Source organism: Stylophora pistillata, chromosome 11, assembly GCF_964205215.1.
Source record: "Stylophora pistillata chromosome 11, jaStyPist1.2, whole genome shotgun sequence".
Taxonomy (NCBI): domain Eukaryota; kingdom Metazoa; phylum Cnidaria; class Anthozoa; order Scleractinia; family Pocilloporidae; genus Stylophora; species Stylophora pistillata.
In genome coordinates, this window is record NC_142529.1 from 30,194,622 (window position 1) to 30,213,185 (window position 18,564).

The window sequence follows — 18,564 nt, forward strand, 5'->3', positions numbered from 1 at the left end:
GTCTTCGACTATTGATTACACCGTATGTCTTTTACTACGCTTTGTGATGGATCAGGCCGCTTTTCTTCTCCAATCAGATGCAAAACTTACATCAGTCAAGAGTTTGTCTCTAGCGTTTAAACTCGATCATTTATATCGAATTGTCGCGATAATGCATGAACTTTGGTAGGGTCCACCTCGATGAAATAAGCAGCGAAATGAAAGGGTTAGTTGTAAAAAAATTTAACCGTCCAAATTTTCCTTTTGACCACAATGAAAAGATATTAAGATATTAAAGATATTAGCCGTAAATTAGCCATAATTTTAACTGTTTAACCACGCAAAACGTCCTGCGGGCAATATCACAACGAAGACTGCTTTTGCGTAAGCCTGCATCAGCTGTTCCCAGGCCATCTCAACTGCGCAACCCTTGCAAGTTAAACATTATAAAGGCTTTAAGAGAATTCAAATAATTACAAGAAAACAATAGGGATATAACAGGTGTGTCTAAAATGACACATGTTGGAACGTTAATCTAGTGTGGATGAGTTTTTTTCGGTTGAGTTGATACGTCCTTCGGTTTGGGTTTCACAAAACTCTTTCCTTGCCTTATTCGTACTTGTCGCTTGCCGGATTAAAGAGAACTCGTGGTTACGAGACTTAAAATGTTAAAAGTTGTTAGCAACTGGTCATGGATGACTTGCAAACCGTTATGAAAACCTCTAAAAATTCGGCGATTATTTCAAACAGCACTCAACCCTGACTGAACCCTAGAGCTTTGGCTGTTAAGTGGGCTCTTCTCTCAGGAGAAACTTCATGGCAATAAACTAAGATCATCCCGTTACCCGCTTATGTAATAGCACTATTTATAAACCATTACCGCTGTCAAACAAAAGGCTGATAGAAGGTTTTGACGACTAAAATAACTAATCAATGTGCTTACAGGTAATTTAGCGCTTGAGTAATCAATTACCTGCTGCCTAAGCAGTGCGTGCCAGATTTAACCAATGAGAAGCACGATTAGATCAAACACGCCATGAATTCACGCCACTTTGTCCAATACCAACTAATTCAAGCCCCTTTTTACACCACTGTCACTGACTCTTGTTAATCAGTGATGACGAAATCTAGGAAATTTGACTACTTCAATTCAAGAGCTTGGTAGCTCTGAAGAAATTATCTGCAAAACGAAACAATGAATGCTGCAAATATTCGTTCAACGACATGCCCAGGACAAAAAAAATTGTTGACAAAGCATGTTTTCCAAATGTTCTCCGCAACTGTTCGTTGACTTCGTTAAAAAGGGTTTTTGACTTCTTCGTTGTCATGGTTTTAGTTATGGTGTCATTAACTTTGATCTACAGACCCGCCAAGATATTTCGCCGTCATAAAAGAACGTTCGCTTACCAAGACCCTGTTGCAGACATCGTACTGTCCAGCGATTTCTCGGACGATGGATTTTTTTTCGTTCCATTCGAAGAGAAGGAAAAATACCTGTCGTATGAGGCACCAGTAGGCAGTTGGAGTAAACAGCTTCAAGCCTTCGAGAACGCCGTCATAATATCGAAAATGCTTAACAGAACTTTACTCGCTAAACCTTTGGCCAGTGAATTAGAAATCAAGCGACTTTCGCAAGTAGTGAAACGCACTTTTCAGCCCCACTCAAAGGTCTATGACATTTTGGACACAAAATTCACCGTTCCAGTTTCCTCCATACTGGATTTGAATCACTTATCCAAGCTGATCAGAGTTCAAAGTGTACCTCATCAACAGTTTATAAACAATTTTGAAAACTTGTCACGGTTCGATGTTTGTCATCGCGACTCGGTGGGCTTCTGGGTCGATTTTGTACCAGCGGCAACTAATAAGAACGCATGGAAAGTCCTCGAAGCGCAAAACTTTGCTCCTTTGTCATTCTCTATTTCTGCAGTAGACCCAGCTTGTGATTCTGGACTAGAGGTCAAAAGTGATTCTCACCAGCCCAAACCTGTCATTAGAGGTATCCTCTCCGAGTTAAGTCGCGTTAAGGAGGATTTGTTATATTTCCGGGCGGGATCCATGGCAACCACTGAAATACGATTTCTGTCCAAAAGACGGACAGCACTAGCGCAAGAATGGACGGATAACTACATTCGTTTCACTCGATATGTTCAGGAAAAGTTTCTGAGAATCATGGCTAAAATAAAACAGCCGTACAATGCAATGATGATATCTCGAAACGAGGAAGGAAATCTGAATAATACAATTTATTACAGATTAAGACAAATGGAAAAGATGAAGTTTCGTAACATAACAAATGTCTTGTATATAATTACTCATGTAAATAACCTGACACATTTTGAACCATTGAGAACGCTGGGATATGAGATGTACTTATCTAGGGACTTAGTCCCTTCAGGGATAAGTTCATTCGTACGGCACGATGTGATAGAACTCTTTGGATTAGTAATTTGTAAATATGCTAGGCTATACGCAGGCTCGACGGAGCCGTATCTCATTCGACGAGGTCGCATTCATGAGGCCGAAAGGAAAGATGGTCTACTTGTTGATCACGTGACTGTCAAGTGGGCGGGGCACACTGTCAAGAGAAGACATCGTATCTTGCCGCCTCGCAACGTGACAAGCTACGGGCAGCTAAATTTGAGAACTCACAAGCCAAATTACATTTCTTGTACAGTTTGTAAATTCATGCACAATACGCTCAGACACAAAATTTGCGTTCCAATAATGAGTGAATGTTCTAAGTTAAGACTTATTTAGAATAAAATTGTTTAATAAAGATATAAACCGACGTTTCGGTGTCATCATGACGCCATTGTCAAGGAGAAATAAAAATAAAGTTTGTGGCAAGGTGTAACACTAAATTAGCATAAATATGTTACGAGCTAATTAAACAAATACTTTTGCGCGAATTGAATCGCTTTGCACGTTCAGAGTGGGTTTTAAGTCTCTGATGAAAAGTATTTCGTTCACCAAACAATCGAACTTGTTACTACACTTTTTCAGAATGCTAAAACGTTTCAGTAGGTCTTTCGGGACTTCGCTGTGCCGTTCGTGGTAGTGTTTAGATATTGAAGATGCCTTTCGTTTATGTCCATCCACGCGTGTGTGTAAGTGTCCGCGTGTATAGCCCACATAACCCGCATCACACAGGTCACATTGAAATTGATAAACGACGCGTTGTTGGTTGACAATCTGTGGCTTGATTTCTCGTACTTTAAGATCTTGGCCAACTTTGCGGCTAACAAATACTGGCTGGACAGTTGTCTGCACCTTCATGCTAAGATTCTTGAGCTCTTCCTTAACATATTTGCTGATTCCTGATCTTTGAAAGGTATGACCACACGAACAATGGATATTGGTTCTTTGGGCGTCTGTGTGGGCTGCGTACCAACAATTCTTGATTGTAAGAAGGTGTTAATGGTAGAATTTACCAGGCGTTCCGGGTATTTAAGCCGTGCGAAAACTTTCTTTAGGCGATCACACTCATCAGAGAAATGGGCCCAGGAGGAAGATAATCGGTGTGCACACTTATCGTTCACGATTGTTTGGTGAACGAAATGCTTTTCATCAGAGACTTAAAACCCACTCTGAACGTGCAAAGCGATTCAATTCGCGCAAAAGTATTTAATTAGCACGTAACATATTTATGCTAATTTAGTGTTACACCTTGCCACAAACTTTATTTTTATTTCTCCTTGACAATGGCGTCATGATGACACCGAAACGTCGGTTTTTATCGTTAGTTTTTGCTAGTCTTTGCATTTCTAAATCTTTATTGATAATAAAGAGATGTTTTTCTAAGTTGGTTGAAGCGCCACGCTGTCATACAATGGAAGGATATTCTTTATAATCTGTGAGATCTTAACTTTCTTTTTATTTTAAAACAGGAATTCTTTCGTGGAGAAAATTTGTTAAGCGAGATGACAATTGTACAAAATTATTGCTTTATTAATAACAATCTAGAAAACTCTGGTGACTATCTAATCCTCAAAGGATACTGAACATTTGAAGTGTTTTCCTCTTACCCATCCCCCTACCCCCCCGGCTCGTGCTTCATACATAGTTCAAGGCTCGCATAGCCAAATTTTGAGTAGGGAGGGGACGGGGTTTAAGGACGAACACGTAAGCTTCAACAAAGGGAGAGAAAGGTGTGCCAAATATTGGTTACCTTGGTGTGATCTTCAGGCTCTATTTGCATCCAATGTGCACTGATTTTCTTTGTACTAACAAAAGTTTCATGAAACTATTGTTTTCCAGGCTGACAGACTGAACCTTTCACGATCCTCATGCATGATTAGGGTGATCCTTCAGTGATCTAAGATAATATCCAATAACGTGCTTCGAATTTGGTCATGTGACTTGGACGTCGCAGGTGGCATCCCGCCGTTCTCTACCAAAACATTTGGTCAACATTTTTTGGGGCACGTGACATTAATCTAGGGAGCCCAGATAACTTAAATCAAGAAATCACTTGAGATGAACCCAGTTCAGCCAAAGGCTCATACACGTGAGTTTCAGTCTCCTAGCTCAACTTTCTCGTAAATACGTGATATTGACCATAGGGGCATTTCAAAGTGGCTAATGATGAAAATAACATGCACTTGATCAACCTTGGTTCTTTGAACAGATTTTACGATTCTATATCAAAAAGGGAAGTACGTAAGGCGACTGTTCCACTTTATCTCTGCACTCTTCCACTCTAAGTGAATTTTGTCAAAATATATTTCCGCTGCATTCGAAATCATTCCTATTTGATCTAGTAAAATGAGACCCACATTCCAAACTCCGTTAAACGAACTTTTCCAGACAAAAATATCTTAGAAATGAAAACCGGGAACAAAACATCCCACCACGGTAAAAATTAAAAAGACTCTTGAAATTATGAAATAAATTGATTCTGAGGTCGATATCCTACTACTGTGCGCATTGTTTCTGTGGGTCGGTCTTTCTCCCTCAACAAACGCGATCCCTTCGGAAGAACTCCTCAATTCCTGTGGGCAGCCCTTATGGGTGCCGCAGAATTCTTCACAAGAAGGACAAATCAGTGATCCGTTTATCTTCCAGTCGTTCAGGGAGCCGACGATTTCAAGAAGTTGTCCCTTGCGATGACAGGTGTAAAACTCGCCCCCAACCTCCACCTGTAATCCTCCATCGCAATGGAACCTATAGCATCCGCTTCCCCAGTCAACCATTGTTCTCGTTAAAAATCCTTTCTTGGCCAACCATGCGCGACCTTGCTCGACGCACTTCGCGTCTGAACCGTAATGCTCTAAAGCGTAGTTATCAAGGCGGGCCGGTGCGTTCTCTGGTACCGTGCACGTCGTTTCACGTTTCGCGCCATCCGTTTCAGTTAGAGTAAATTTCTGATAGAACGGGCAGTAGTCTGCTAATGGAACAGCGCCACCGTACCATGCCGTGTCTCGAATAACCACGCCGCGCGCGCTGCCGAGTTCTCCCCAGCCTGCGTTTGTTTCGCTGATTGGTAGATGATTAAAATACTGATATTCCTCTGGTATGGCCCGGCTGTACTTACGAAGGTTACACAAAGCTACCGACAGCTTGCTGTGGGTACACCTCATGTGCAGTGGAGTTTTCTTGATGGTGTAGCAGAAAGGCACCGCATGCTGCTTTTCTCGCAAATGTTTCTCCATCCATGTTTTACAGCTCGCTTTGGTAAAAAGACAACCAAGTCCCTTTCCCCAATCGAGCTCATCCGCCAGGCTGTAATTTGGTTTGTACCAGCCTGTATCTTCCATAAGAGCAAAGGTTATCCTCGAGAAAACAGGATTTTGCGTGTAAGTCCCTGTCATGGCTTCATTCTCAAATAAACGCTTTTCCCAGTGAGTGTATTCTGTTCCTATACCACCCTGGTTCTCAATTTCGGCTCCTTCTAAACTCGGGCAGTTAAAATGCCTTCGTACCTCTCGCTTTACTCGTGGCGTCACAATCATGTGTACCTGATGAGAAACGTCTCCATGCCGCGTCGCCCAATGCGTTCTTTCCATCCTTTGGACTATTTTGGAGCTCCATTGATACAAACCGAATTTCTCGTTATACGGAGGTAGACCGTGTTTTTCTCTCGGCGTGTATGGCACACCGTTCTCATTTCTGTAAAACGCGAAAAGTCCCGCGCTAAATCCCAGGGCGTGGAATATTTCATGCTTTACGGTGGACAGCAAATTTGGGTAGTGTCTGGGATCCGTGTCTAAGCGTTTAGGGCAAATATTTGCAAACCCAGCAACAGGTCTGTCTAGTGCATGCTCCTGCTGACAGTAAGACGCGTATGCTACCGCGTTTGCCGCATTGCAGTGGTCCGTTTGGATGCAAGACACATACAGTATAAAATCACGTGACTCTACACCCATTCCAGACTCCCACTCCTCACCCGGGACATTGAAACATTTGACGCCATCCTCGTCACACACGCGACATTGATCAAGGTGGTCAGCAGGCACATTCACAGGCCCGCACTGCGTGTTAACACAATTTAGCTTACAAAACTGAATATCGCCCGCAGAGTCTCCTTTGTGGTTCTTAAGGAAGTAAGCATTATTTTGACACGTCCGCTGTAATTTTATAGCTTGTTTAGTCGGCTTTACGCTGAAAGCTTCATGGAAATAATCCACTGCCTCAGGGATGAGTTTTCCTGTAATTAAACCGTACTTTTCTTCATCCAAATCCCCAATGCTGTCGTCATATACAACTTCGAAGCGCATTTTCTGCGAAAATGCTTGTCGTTTTACAATGTGTGCTGGTCCAACGTGGACAAAGTGGTTCATTTCGTGTCTCTTTGGTATCCAATGATGCGCATGCGCCACAGGTTTCATTAAGCATAGGGCATATAAAGTACAAAGGATCAGCAGTCTATCAAATGATATCCTTTTCTTGTTCTGCCTCGACCTGTGTGTTACTCCAGTTCTCGCGCTAAAACAGTGGACGCAATCTACATTTAAAAATAACACATACAAAAGCTTTTAGTGTATGAAACCCTCAGCGAAACCGTTTCAGTCTGTTCAAATTTTGTGTGATTTTAAAGTATCATTTAGTATTCATTTGCATATTGTTAACTTTTTCCCGTGCCATAAAGAACCATCATCTTCAAGATAGCTCATTTTTTAGAAAACTGCGTTTGATTTTACTTTTAAAAGACATCGTTTGTATCAAGAGAACTTAAAAGATAGACGTATGTTGTAGTGAAAAAAATAACAAAAGAAAAAGAAAATCACATGATATATCGTTTTTAAATTCAACTAACCACAATGCATGGTATAGACCGTGGACACAACATCTCTTTACTCATGAGTTATTGTCGCTCATAAACCGTGAATAAAAAAGGATAAGGAAAAAAATGAACGAAAGTAACTATTGCTAAAACTTAAACATTGATCTTATATGTAAACAACGTATGAACACACAAAGCTTAAATCCGTCGCTTAACAAATTAAAGTGAACAATACGTTGTTATTATGAGTACATTTTACTGACAATAGAGATGTTTCAGTATTTTCTTTGCTTGTTGAGGTAGACAGATTGTAACGAATTGACTTTGACCGAAAATGAAGAATTTTCATCTAAAACTTAATAAAAGATGCAGAAATAATGTTGTGATAACTTAAGAGTCGACACCTGAATGAGCGGGCCAGGGCTAAAATTAATTAAGTCCAGCCTGACTGATTGTTCCATAAAACCACATGTAAACTATTGTACTAACAACCACGAAAGCGACACAAATCACCGTAGATAACACACCTTTTTTCGCCATCATTTTCGGTGGTAATTTCGATCGTTAAAAGCATGGAAACTTAAATGATCTTTTGTTATTTCCATTAGAGCAATTGTTCCCCTGTTTTAAGGTACGTGGATACGAGCGAAGCCTTAACAGGTGGTGTCAGTGTGTCTCGATAGGTGGTCACAATGTTTCCAATCTCAGAAATGATGAAATAAATTAAATATTCTACAAATATAAATTTTCATTTTAGGATCTCTTTGTATGAAATTTTTAAACAAAGCAATCTTACTTTCAGAATCTCGCCACTAAACTCACTCTTTCTGCAAATATTTCACTTAAGAGGGAGGATCAGTCTTATTACTGAGACGACAGCTCCTGCTACCAAGATCTCGGTAACCATGCAAGCTAAAAGTGCTCCCGTATGATAACTCTGATTCAGCCAAACTGAATTCCCAGGATATGTATCGTTCAACTCTTTAAGTGAGCTTTGATATTTTATTCTAACCTTGTAATGATTTGGCTGAAATATTAGCTGAGTAGCCATGGAAGAATTATCTTAGCCTGATAGTAAATGAAACAAAATTAGTTCCTTAACAAGGCCATGTTGCCTGGTTACCTCGCTCGAATACGTTGTTCCTTAAATGTAATGCTTTCTTTTACCTCGTTCAGGATATTTTTTCAACTTCGATGCGATAAGAAAGAAAAAAACGCTCACCACTAAACTGTAGCTTCTATTTAATCGATCATAAACCATATGCATTGACTTTGCTTAATCGACCTTGTTTAGGACTAAAGTAAACATGACCTGTTTCTTTCAACGAACAATTGAAAACACTGGAAAATTAGATCTATTTCCTATTCAAGAGGCTATTCTGTAAAACAAACGTGCAACTCTTGGATTCCAAACTTGGCATCGTATCATTTGCATTTTCCCTGTTGACATACAACTGCTTTCTTAGTTATGCTCCCTACTGCCCCCAGTGTAATCCTCAAACACATGCATGTCAGTGTCATTTGCCCCCTAGATTGCTGCAGCGCCAGCAGTATACGCCGATTGGCTAAGATCCCTCGATGGTCCGTTTGAGATCCATCAAGATCCACTAAAGACAAAGCTAGGAGAACGGGTCCAAACCCTATATAAATCCTTTCTGAGGGTATCGCAGTCAAGTTATATTTAGATAACACCCCTTCCTTAAAATACGGGGAAGATCAAGAAAAAAATTAAAAAGCAAGTTTATGTGTACATCGAGCTCTGCTGGCGGATGAATAGAGAGTCTTTCAGGGAATTTCTTTGACAGGTGAGTTTCTTTTGATGTTTTGGCCATTTTGTATCTCACGAGCATATAGCTTCTCTATTATTATTAAATGCGGTTCTATTTTCATCAAATGCGAACAATTTTTCGAAACAAGTTTAAGCCTTTCGAGGGAATTTGAAGCAACTTCTGCAAATTTCCCTCCCGTTCAACTATAAAAATTATCGATAAGTGCCACCTTGTTTATAGGAATCGCTTATTGCCCCGAGAAACAATAAAATTTAAAAGACGCAGCAAACTGACAACAGGAAAAATGTGTCTCCAAGATTGAAAATAGCAGGTTGCAAGACAAGGACGTTACCTTCTCTTCATTTCATTGGTTCAATCGATTACAGGTAATGATTCTGTCAGCATCCGTGGTTATTCACCCATGAAAAGTACAGAGATCCTAGCATCCTTACTATTTCGTTAATTTGTAAAATATTGGTACCTTACTCAACAATGTGGATACCACAAAAACCTCACTGACTTTAGAAACTTTCCAACCCTAGTGTTAAGATGACCTGTGCGTCACCATTATCGAACAAAATATAATTTCCGTGACCTCACAATGTTGAGCGGTGCAAGCATATTTCTATTATTACCTGCTTATAATATCCTTGTCTTCCTCGTAACGCTGGTTAATCGTTTTGTTCACTTGGAAATTGGTTTCACGTTGTCGTCTTCAATCCGAATCTGACTGTTAAGACATAAAGCGCACTGTTAACTTCATGTGCTATTATGAATCCGAGAAATCCACAAAGACCATGGTTCAAGGTTATGTTTGTGATGGAGTTCGCGTTGCTTACCAATTATCTTTTTCTTTGCTTCTTTCCACGACCGTCATAGAGTAATAATCAAACCAGCAGGAGCAGCATCCTAAAGTGATGATAATTGTAAAAAATAACACAAAAAGTGCAAAACAGAGATTTAGCGAGGCGCAAAAGACCATCTCTTTGCGCCGTTCTCATGTTCCCAGGCTATGAGATCATGGGAACACCACCTCACATGTTTACATTCAATGACGTAATTAACAGAATAACCCGCTATCTCTGGATGGCAGACAAGCTGACTACCGCTGGCATGGTTTTATGAGGGTGCCAAAGGTGACAAAAATGTCGTTTAGCAATTTTTCTTTCCAATTACAGAAATATGTTCTAAACTCAAGATTTTTGTCCTCAGTTTACATATTAGATGCTAACTTAGTGAAATATTTATGCTCTTTTTGGCATTTATTTTCTAAACTCTTCAGTTGCATTCTAATTGCAAAGAAAATGCGTTACAAGTACAGAAAAAAATTATTCTAATTGAAATGTGTTTGAGATGTCCTAATGTTCTTATTACCTTCTATTTTAAAAAAATAAAGTATTCTAATAATGTTCTTTTCATGCCAAATTTGAAAAAAAAACGCTGCTCATAGGAATGAAAAATTATCCTATTCTCAGTTAGAAAATACATTGTATTTGCAAAAAATACGTTCTAATTAGTATGCGAATTATTCTCAGTTGAATTTTTTCGTGCTAATTAAAACACGTTTCTAATTAACATGCAAATTTATGCTACACAAAGCGGTGTTGGGTAAGGGTATCGCGGACGCCGATGTAATTGACATTTCCTCCTTTTTGCGCTAATTTTAAAGCTTTGAATTGAAGAATATCTAGAAAAGGTACGATATGCCTTTATACCGTCGAGGAAGAGGCGACATGGAGATAGCTAGAGAGATTCTTAGAAAATACTCAAGCAGTTCTCGTTCAAATTGCTAGCTTCAGTCAACTATGAGAGACCCAGAATACAAACCTGGACGACTTAGAAAATGTTGTTGATTGAATGACCGAGATCTGTACAACGTTTAGCGCTTTTCATCAGAGTGTACCCACTAACAGCGCTGTAAATAATTCAGTCTATTTTCCTCATCATTTCGCGAACCCTCCAGTGCTGCACGTGTAGACCTCTGCTCCTCAATGCACCTAGCATGCGACTCTGGCTAATATTGGGAGTAAGCAATTTCACTGATTGAACGACAGCTGCATTTTCTTTGCAATTAGAATGCAACTGAAGAGTTTAGAAAATAAATGCAAGAAAGGGCATAAATATTTCACTAAGTTAGCATCTAATATTTAAACTGAAGACAAAAATCTTGAGTTTAGAACATATGTATGCAATTTGAAAGAAAAATTGCTAAACGGCATTTTTGTCCACTTTGGCGCCTCATATGGTTTTAATGATCATTTCAACGTAAAAATAAATGTTAAGTTTTGCGAAATGCGAATAAACAGACTGTAACACATGAAAGTACAGCTCTGTAGCTTCGCTTAAAAAGTAAACCAAAAAAAGATTTCTTTGCGACTGAACTTATATTGCAAACGACCTCGTTACAACATAAATATCACAGTACCACATGAAAGGAATGCTTAGAAGGTTTCAATTGAAAGGTTCAACTAGTGTCTCATTGGCAGACAAAGGCTCCTTCTAGCTACCTCATGGTATGTCTTCATTCCTCAATTAAGTGTTTAGATCTTTAACCCTTTGCCATCTCCTTCCAATATTGCGTGACCGTGATCCGTGACCCTGAATCTTTACAAATAAACCATATAGTTACGTGACGACAACAGGTACAAGTTTTGGCCATCCAGTAAACATTTCAGACAATAATTGGCAAATCGATGCTGAAAATTCAATCTTTGTCCAACAAAGTTATAAATTTTGGATATTAGTGTCCGATTTTAGACTCTAGTGTCCAACTTTTATAGTAGATACAAGTGCCCGATTTTAAACACTTACGTTCTATTTTAGCCATGCCGTTGTGTTCAGCTTTAGTTGAATGGAATTGTACGGCTATGATGGGTGCATCTTTGGATTGGGTTTCCTCTGCAGTCCGCTCCCGCATATCTCTACTGCTGTTGTGTTTCTTGAACGTTAGCATCCAGGCCTCTGGAATTTCTATTTTACTGTCCCTGTTGATGCTGTTGGGGTAAAGTTTTACGTGAATTGCTTCTTTCACCCTTCGTGTGTAGAAATAGAGGTGGCGATCAATAATTAAACTTTACTTCGTTCCAGAGCGGGCGATGTCCGGTGTTGTGGGCGTGCTCTGAGATGGTGGAGGTCTGCCTTTTAGCCAATCAGACATCCCTTTCGTCCTTCTCGGTGGTGATTTTAGACACTAGTGTCCGATTTTAGAAACTAGTGTCCGATTTTGAACACTGGTGTGCGATTTTGGACTCGAGTGTCATTCTTTTTTTGACACTAGTTGCGATTTTGAATTGATGCGTATTATTTTTACCCGAGATTACCATTGAGGGCAAGAAGTTTAAAATTTTGCATGCCGTAAGACATGATTAAATTCCCTTAAAAACTGGCTCAGTTTTTTTTTTTCAGGCTTTGCTTGTTGCAAGTTAACAACAGAGGATAAATTCATTTTTCATCATCCGCAGTTCAAATACAATTTGCAACACCTCAAAACATGTATCTTCATAGATCAATGCCCGGCAAAACTCAAACAGTATCAGAATTAAAGGAGCAGTCCCTTCAAAGTAGATCTGCATTAATTACCTCTGAATCTACCCCAAATGCATTTTTTTTGGGAGGATTGATTGGTCACCAAACTTGATTTTTTCACGAGCTGCTGTAGACAGAATTTGACCTAATGATTCAGGAAAAGTAAATATCGCCACCAGAAGTAGGTGGCAAAAAGGCAACCGTCTGTGAAATGAGGTCATTGTTCGATAACTCTTATTTGCTTGTATCTCTCGAGAATCACAAAGCAATTCAAATGGAGAGGAAACAAACAAGGCCTGTTTATTTACCGTTGCTCACAAACCAAAATGTTTTGGTTCGTTCGTTCAGGAAGGTAAACAGGTGTTATCTCGCTTGGTTTGTTGCCATACTTCGCTACGTGATGCGTAAACTGAAAATTTTGTTCTTTAAAGATCAACATACTGTGCTGGGAATGAATCTGAGGGTTAAGTTCCTGTGTTTTGTTTTTGTTGGTCTAATTTTCGTCACGATTATGATAATGAAATTTGGACCCGCTACTTCAGGTCAGTGGAAAAGATCTTTAGACTACGAGATTATGTGTTTACCTAAACAACAAGTTTATATCAATGGGCGATTCGTATGTGGAAATAGCCTTGGAGTGAAATATTTGTCTTATCAACCTCCCGGCGGGGGATGGAATAACCAGCGCGTTGCTTTCGAAAATGCAGTAATTTTAGCCAAGTTGTTAAACAGAACTCTTATAGTTCATCCATTAGCACCACACCAGGAAATACTTCGTTTGAAGAGAAGTCGAAAGATGTCTGCTGGCTATGAAATATACAACATGTTACCCGCAGACAAGTTGCTGCCACTGTCTAGAGTCATTGACCTGAAGGAGCTGTCTAAACTACTTCCAGTCAAGGAAGTCATTTCTAGTCATCAACAGTTTGTAAAAGACTATCAACATTTAACTTGGAGGCAAGTTTGTCACAACAGTCTTGTAGGGATATGGGTTGACGCGATTCCAGAAAAAAAGGATAAAGAAAAATGGAGACTTCTTCGACAGTACATGGACTCGAATTTGCCAAGTCCTGGTGAGTTACCCCTCTATCGTCGAATCTGCACAAAAGAATTGAAACAGTTCGACAATTCAAGCTTTCGACCTGTGTGGGGAATCTGGGATGAGCTGTTGGACAAAACAGAAGAAATGCTGTATTTTTCCGAAGGATCCTTGTACAATAGGGAATTGTTATTTTTCGATAAGAAAACTGTTTTAAGCATTCATGATTGGACCATGAGATTCGTTCATTTTGCGCCTGACATTCGCAAAAGGGTCATGGCCGTTTTGCGAACAATAGGTCTTCCTTTCAGTGCAATCCACGTTCGAAGGACAGATCATCCCTCCAGCTCTGGCGTGGGGCAGGAGTTCTGGTTAAAACGTTTAAAGGTGCGCGATGCTCTGAACTTAACAAAAACACTTTATATTGCAACTGATGAACAAAACAAGACTTGGTTTAAGCCCTTCACTGACGAAGGATACAGCTTATTTTTCCCTGAAGATTTTCACGCTCATCTACGCTTTGAAAGTGAAAATTTGGCTTTCGTTCAAGACTTATTGGGCTTGTGTGAGCAGTTAATTTGCGCCTATGCAGATCATTTCGTAGGATCATATTATTCCACGTTTACTATGTATATTAAGCGATTAAGGAAACAATTCTCGTGGAAGAGTAGAATGTTAAGGAAGCCTTACACCACAATAGTGTGGATTGGAGCAACTGATAACAAAACATAATTTTTACCTTTTGAAATACTGGAGAGGGTTTTGTGGCCGCCATCTTGGATAGCATTAGTCTAGTGCCAGGCCTCCCACGTCAGCTTTTTCTTGGTAATTGCAGTTAAACTGCATGCATAGCTTGACGTACAAAACAATTAAAGAAAGAAAGAAAACTGCCCCTTGCAAGTCTACCGTATCATTGAGGCGTTTCGGTGAAAAATACCCAGGCTCTCTCTGAGATTCATGGAGCTAGGGCCCAGTCTTAGGATGAACTTTGGAAAATTGTTTTATGATTTAGAAAATTAACTAGCGTTTTATACATTGAATTGAGTTTTGGGAAACTGATTTGTGTTTAGGTAAATGGTTTTCTGTTTGACCTTTTTGGGCCATCATAATATGTGTTGAAGTGAGAACTTATATCCGAGAGGCAAATTGAAAATATCATTTTTCAAGCCTAAGTTCAAACTATAAAAATCCAAAAGGAATCTAAACAAATACAAATGTAATAACAAGAGCCAAAGTTTAACCAATTCCTCTGAGATGATACTCTCGTCAGCTTTCGAGTCACGTCGTAGTTCAAAAAAGACATCAAAAGCGCAACGACCTAGGTCTTATCACTTATAAATTTACATGACAGTATGAAAATAAAAGATCACAAGCCTAAACATCCTTAATGCAAACTTCCAAGGCTAAAGGAAAACAACTTCTCTCATGTTTAGTGGCAGGGCGCTCATAATTGAGAGAATAGGACAAACAACCACATGAACCCAACTTTTTCACTGCTTGTATTATTCCTCGCGCCTATGTGGTTTGGAAAAACAATACGCAACTCGCAAAATATCCGCGCGTATTATATATTAAACCACCGAAAAAGTTGTATGTAATGATTCTTTCACTCCCACAATAGAATTAGTGTTTGACTTCTCCTAACTAAAGGAGTTGATGAAAATACATAACGAGAGAGTATTAACTTCATAGAAAGTTTCACTACTTTAAACAGAAATTTACCACAGCTACAACAAAGAATTATCAACAAGATTTTGGTTGCTAAATGAGTACTCTATGGCAAATGAAAAACTTCACTCTTGAATGAGGCTTTTTTAATTACAAAACAAAGTTAGAACTATTAGCTGATTATAAGTTAGTTAAACAACATAGAAGATACAACGGTCAACAAGATGAATACTGCTTAGACTTTAAGTCACAGTAGTCACCACAACAAGAAGGTGTTTGGGAACGCATTCAAAGCCTTGTCCGTCACAATACACTCTACCATTCGGTCTATTTTTGAAAACCATACCCTCAAGTTTCGGACAACTAACGAGACACGCACAAGACAAATATTTTAGTTTGCACTGTGTTACCAAGTCATCCATGAATTTGTTTGGACGTGTATCGAATACTTCGTGTATGCTCAACGAATCCGTACACTTATGCTCATAACCTCGGCGAATGGGCATTAAGGAAGGTTAGTGGGGTGTCACATAAATGCACAAAAACAACATGCAGCTTTGCTATGGTACAGATGAAAACCTGCGTACGGATCACATCTCTGACATATACCAAGAGATCGTGTATACATTTTGAGTTACATTTACCATGCAGTTATGCGTCGGGCAATTCGAACCTTCAACGTTCTTCTTCCCTGGCAACCTACATATTGTCCAAGCATAAAACGTAGAACTCGTTGACCTTTTCTTCTGAGCCAATTGCGCGTGAAATTAACTGTTTACCTTTAAAAACCTCCATAGTGATAGAATTTCAAATCTGACCCCCCTCACCTCTTGCAACCATTAGCTGAGCCTTTGGCTCGCAGTCCTTATGGCTCTGTCCCCTTCAAGGCTGCATCGTCTTTCAATAAAACCTCGTATCTTACGTTTGTGTTTATCGCGTCTGTGAAGCGAACACGTTCGTTTTAACTTTCCTCTCCGCGTCAAAACTTGCCTGAATCCCGCTGACCGCATAGGATCGCTGTAGTTCGTAAAATGTGGCGCCATATGCTGCTGCGATTCAAACTCAGAACCGGTCAAACTTGGTATACCGGACTGTAGATCGCTATCGGTAATGTTGGACAGCGACTTCCTAATCTGACGCATGCGTTTCACAGACGGGGTTGCGAGGTACTTTTTCCGTTGTTTTTCAGCGCATTCGGGTTTCGAATCGAAGGAAACTGTGGCGCCCTCGTGAACCCTTTTCTTAACTGTCGGTGCATCCTCTTGTTTTCGTAGCGTAGAATGTCTCCGAATGGGAGAAACTTCGGTGGTTATCGGCCGCTTTTTCGGCTTTGCAGCTTTTTGTGGTCGCGATACGTTATCGATTTCAACACTTATGGTAATATTTGTAGATAACCCTGCAAAACGGACAAATCTCTCTCGGCCTCCTCCATTGAGATAATCGCCAACAGACAGTTCATCGCATGAGTGTTGAAACCGCTGAATCAGTACAAATGGATCCGTGTAAAGTCCAACGCGGTTAGAACCTTCACCCAATTGCCGTTGCCGAAGAGATTTTTTCCGGCGTGGATTTTGGAGCACAAATTTTTTCTGATAGCAGCAACACTTCAAAGCTCGTCGGATATCCTTGTTTGTAAAGCCATAGAGGATCGGAGTTAATGCACAGTACGCTTGTGCAAAGCAGTTTACCGAATATTTAATGACTTTGGACATAGCAAGAGAAAGAAAGGACGTTAACAGACTCTCCACAGTAATGGGGACAAGGCAAACAAAAAAGACAAAGACTTGTATAATGATTACCAGTTTCGTTTCACCATCTCGTCTTCTTAAGTTAACCTGCGCCTTTGCCGCGCGAAACCTGTTAGGTTCTGTATCTCTTCTTGCACGCTGCTCGTAGCTTCGAACACGAGAAAATATCTTGTAATTTGTACCGCAAATAAAGACTACAGGTACTACAGTCAAGACGAATCCTGCAAAAGTCGAATGTGATAATGAAACAGTTGTTGGAAGTTTGTTGAACCACAGGAGCGACCCCCATCCGAGAAATGGGGGTATTGCCACGCCCACTCCTGTACACAACACTGTTATCAAGAGGACGTAAGATAAAATTCCTGTCATACAAATTATGTACCGGTGAGCCCACTGAGATTTTAATAAAGCTACACTCGAGATCACGGGAATGCATAGCGCTGAACAACTAAATGATACATTGATAATGCGTAGAAAAGCATCTTCATGTTCTCCCGAAGAAAATAATATAATCGATGCCAGCGTTTGAAAGGTGTTTGCAAGGCAGTGAGTGATCAAGAAGATGTTGCTGAGACGACGCACTCGTCTGCAACAAGCGTGAAGGACACACAATGAGGAGTTCATGAGAAAAGCTGTGACAGCAATGGCTAGGCAGACCATCTGGTACCAAGGGATAATCGAATTGTCTCCTCTTTCTTTGCTCCCGGTTTCAAGTGCAGTGAGTAGCAATTGATTGTTAGATTTGTTCATCGTCAGACACACTCTTCAGTAGAGCAACTAGACGGGATATTACTGAATTCTTTTTAGCGAACAAAGCGGAGATGCTTGAAAGAAAGGTTTACTCTGCTGCGCATGCCCTGTGAAATGAACATTGAAGAATAGCTTTTAATAAGCACGGACGTTACTTTCATTACGTAATTATTATCATTATTATGATCCATTCATCATCATATCATCCCCATGACTGTTATCATCATCATCGTTACTAATCATTCCCAAGTAATTGCATCGCTTTTAATCAGGTCATGTCTGTCACTTGCACTGGTGAAAGTCGTAGAAAGGGAAAATGCAATGTGTTGATTCTTTTTTTTTTGGCTAAGTCTGTCTAGATTTCGTTGTCTTGCTTTAATTGAGCCTGTAGCAGTTGATTTTTAGCACTTTGTGTCGGACGGTACGATACACAATTTCACTGCATACCTATGATCATAACATTCTACCGTTTTGTTAACGAATTGCCAGGCCTTAGGACCCTCGCCTTTAAAATGCTGATACGAGTATGTGATGAAACTGTGAAATATATGTTATTAACCAAGCGCGTGGGCCGTACTGGGAGAATATCGGCCCGAGATCTTGACAGTACGGACCGAGCGCAGCGAGCTCCGTACAAAAAAGACCGAGGACCGATATTCTTCCAGTACGGTCCCGAGCAAGCTTGGTTAATAAGAGATTTATTATACGACTGAAGTTCAAAGGGACACAAGTGCGGTATCATTCGGGACAGTGCCCGGTCCAATACTGAGAGAATATTAGCCGGCAATAGAGCATTTTGATTGGTTGATTTTAGTTATTGGCCCTCTGACTGCCCGAGTCGTGTAATAAAAACAACTATTT

General features: G+C 40.0%; 3 protein-coding genes across 6 annotated transcripts; 2 read left to right on the top strand and 1 right to left on the bottom strand.

The window, feature by feature from the left end:
• The first annotated feature begins 1,025 nt into the window (after positions 1-1,025).
• On the top strand, positions 1,026-2,896 carry LOC111321153 (uncharacterized). The gene has a single exon (XM_022923948.2). The coding sequence runs from the start codon at positions 1,204-1,206 to the stop codon at positions 2,737-2,739; it is 1,536 nt and encodes a 511-aa protein (XP_022779683.2). The 5' UTR covers positions 1,026-1,203; the 3' UTR covers positions 2,740-2,896.
• Positions 2,897-3,649: 753 nt separating this feature from the next.
• LOC111321236 (leishmanolysin-like peptidase) lies at positions 3,650-11,953 on the bottom strand. 4 transcript variants are annotated; one of them, XM_088738025.1, is made up of 5 exons: positions 11,785-11,953; positions 11,481-11,571; positions 9,813-9,882; positions 9,609-9,703; positions 3,650-6,925 (listed from the first exon to the last, which is right to left on the bottom strand). In XM_088738025.1, exon 5 carries the CDS (start codon positions 6,807-6,809, stop codon positions 4,800-4,802), a length of 2,010 nt encoding a protein of 669 aa, XP_088594151.1. In that variant the 5' UTR covers positions 6,810-6,925; positions 9,609-9,703; positions 9,813-9,882; positions 11,481-11,571; positions 11,785-11,953; the 3' UTR covers positions 3,650-4,799. The 4 variants fall into 4 exon arrangements, with proteins under 4 accessions (XP_088594151.1, XP_022779797.2, XP_088594150.1 ...); XM_022924062.2 differs by having other exon boundaries at positions 11,481-11,577; XM_088738024.1 differs by lacking the exons at positions 11,481-11,571; positions 11,785-11,953 and having other exon boundaries at positions 9,813-10,086.
• A 636-nt stretch (positions 11,954-12,589) lies between these two features.
• Positions 12,590-15,130, top strand: LOC111321237 (uncharacterized). The gene has a single exon (XM_022924064.2). It carries the CDS (start codon positions 12,710-12,712, stop codon positions 14,267-14,269), a length of 1,560 nt encoding a protein of 519 aa, XP_022779799.1. The 5' UTR covers positions 12,590-12,709; the 3' UTR covers positions 14,270-15,130.
• Positions 15,131-18,564: the final 3,434 nt, after the last annotated feature.

Coding starts and splice junctions, on each gene's coding strand:
- LOC111321237 (XM_022924064.2), top strand. CDS start 12,710: ATGAGGTCATTGTTCGATAACTCTTATTTGCTTGTATCTCTCGAGAAT.
- LOC111321153 (XM_022923948.2), top strand. CDS start 1,204: ATGCCCAGGACAAAAAAAATTGTTGACAAAGCATGTTTTCCAAATGTT.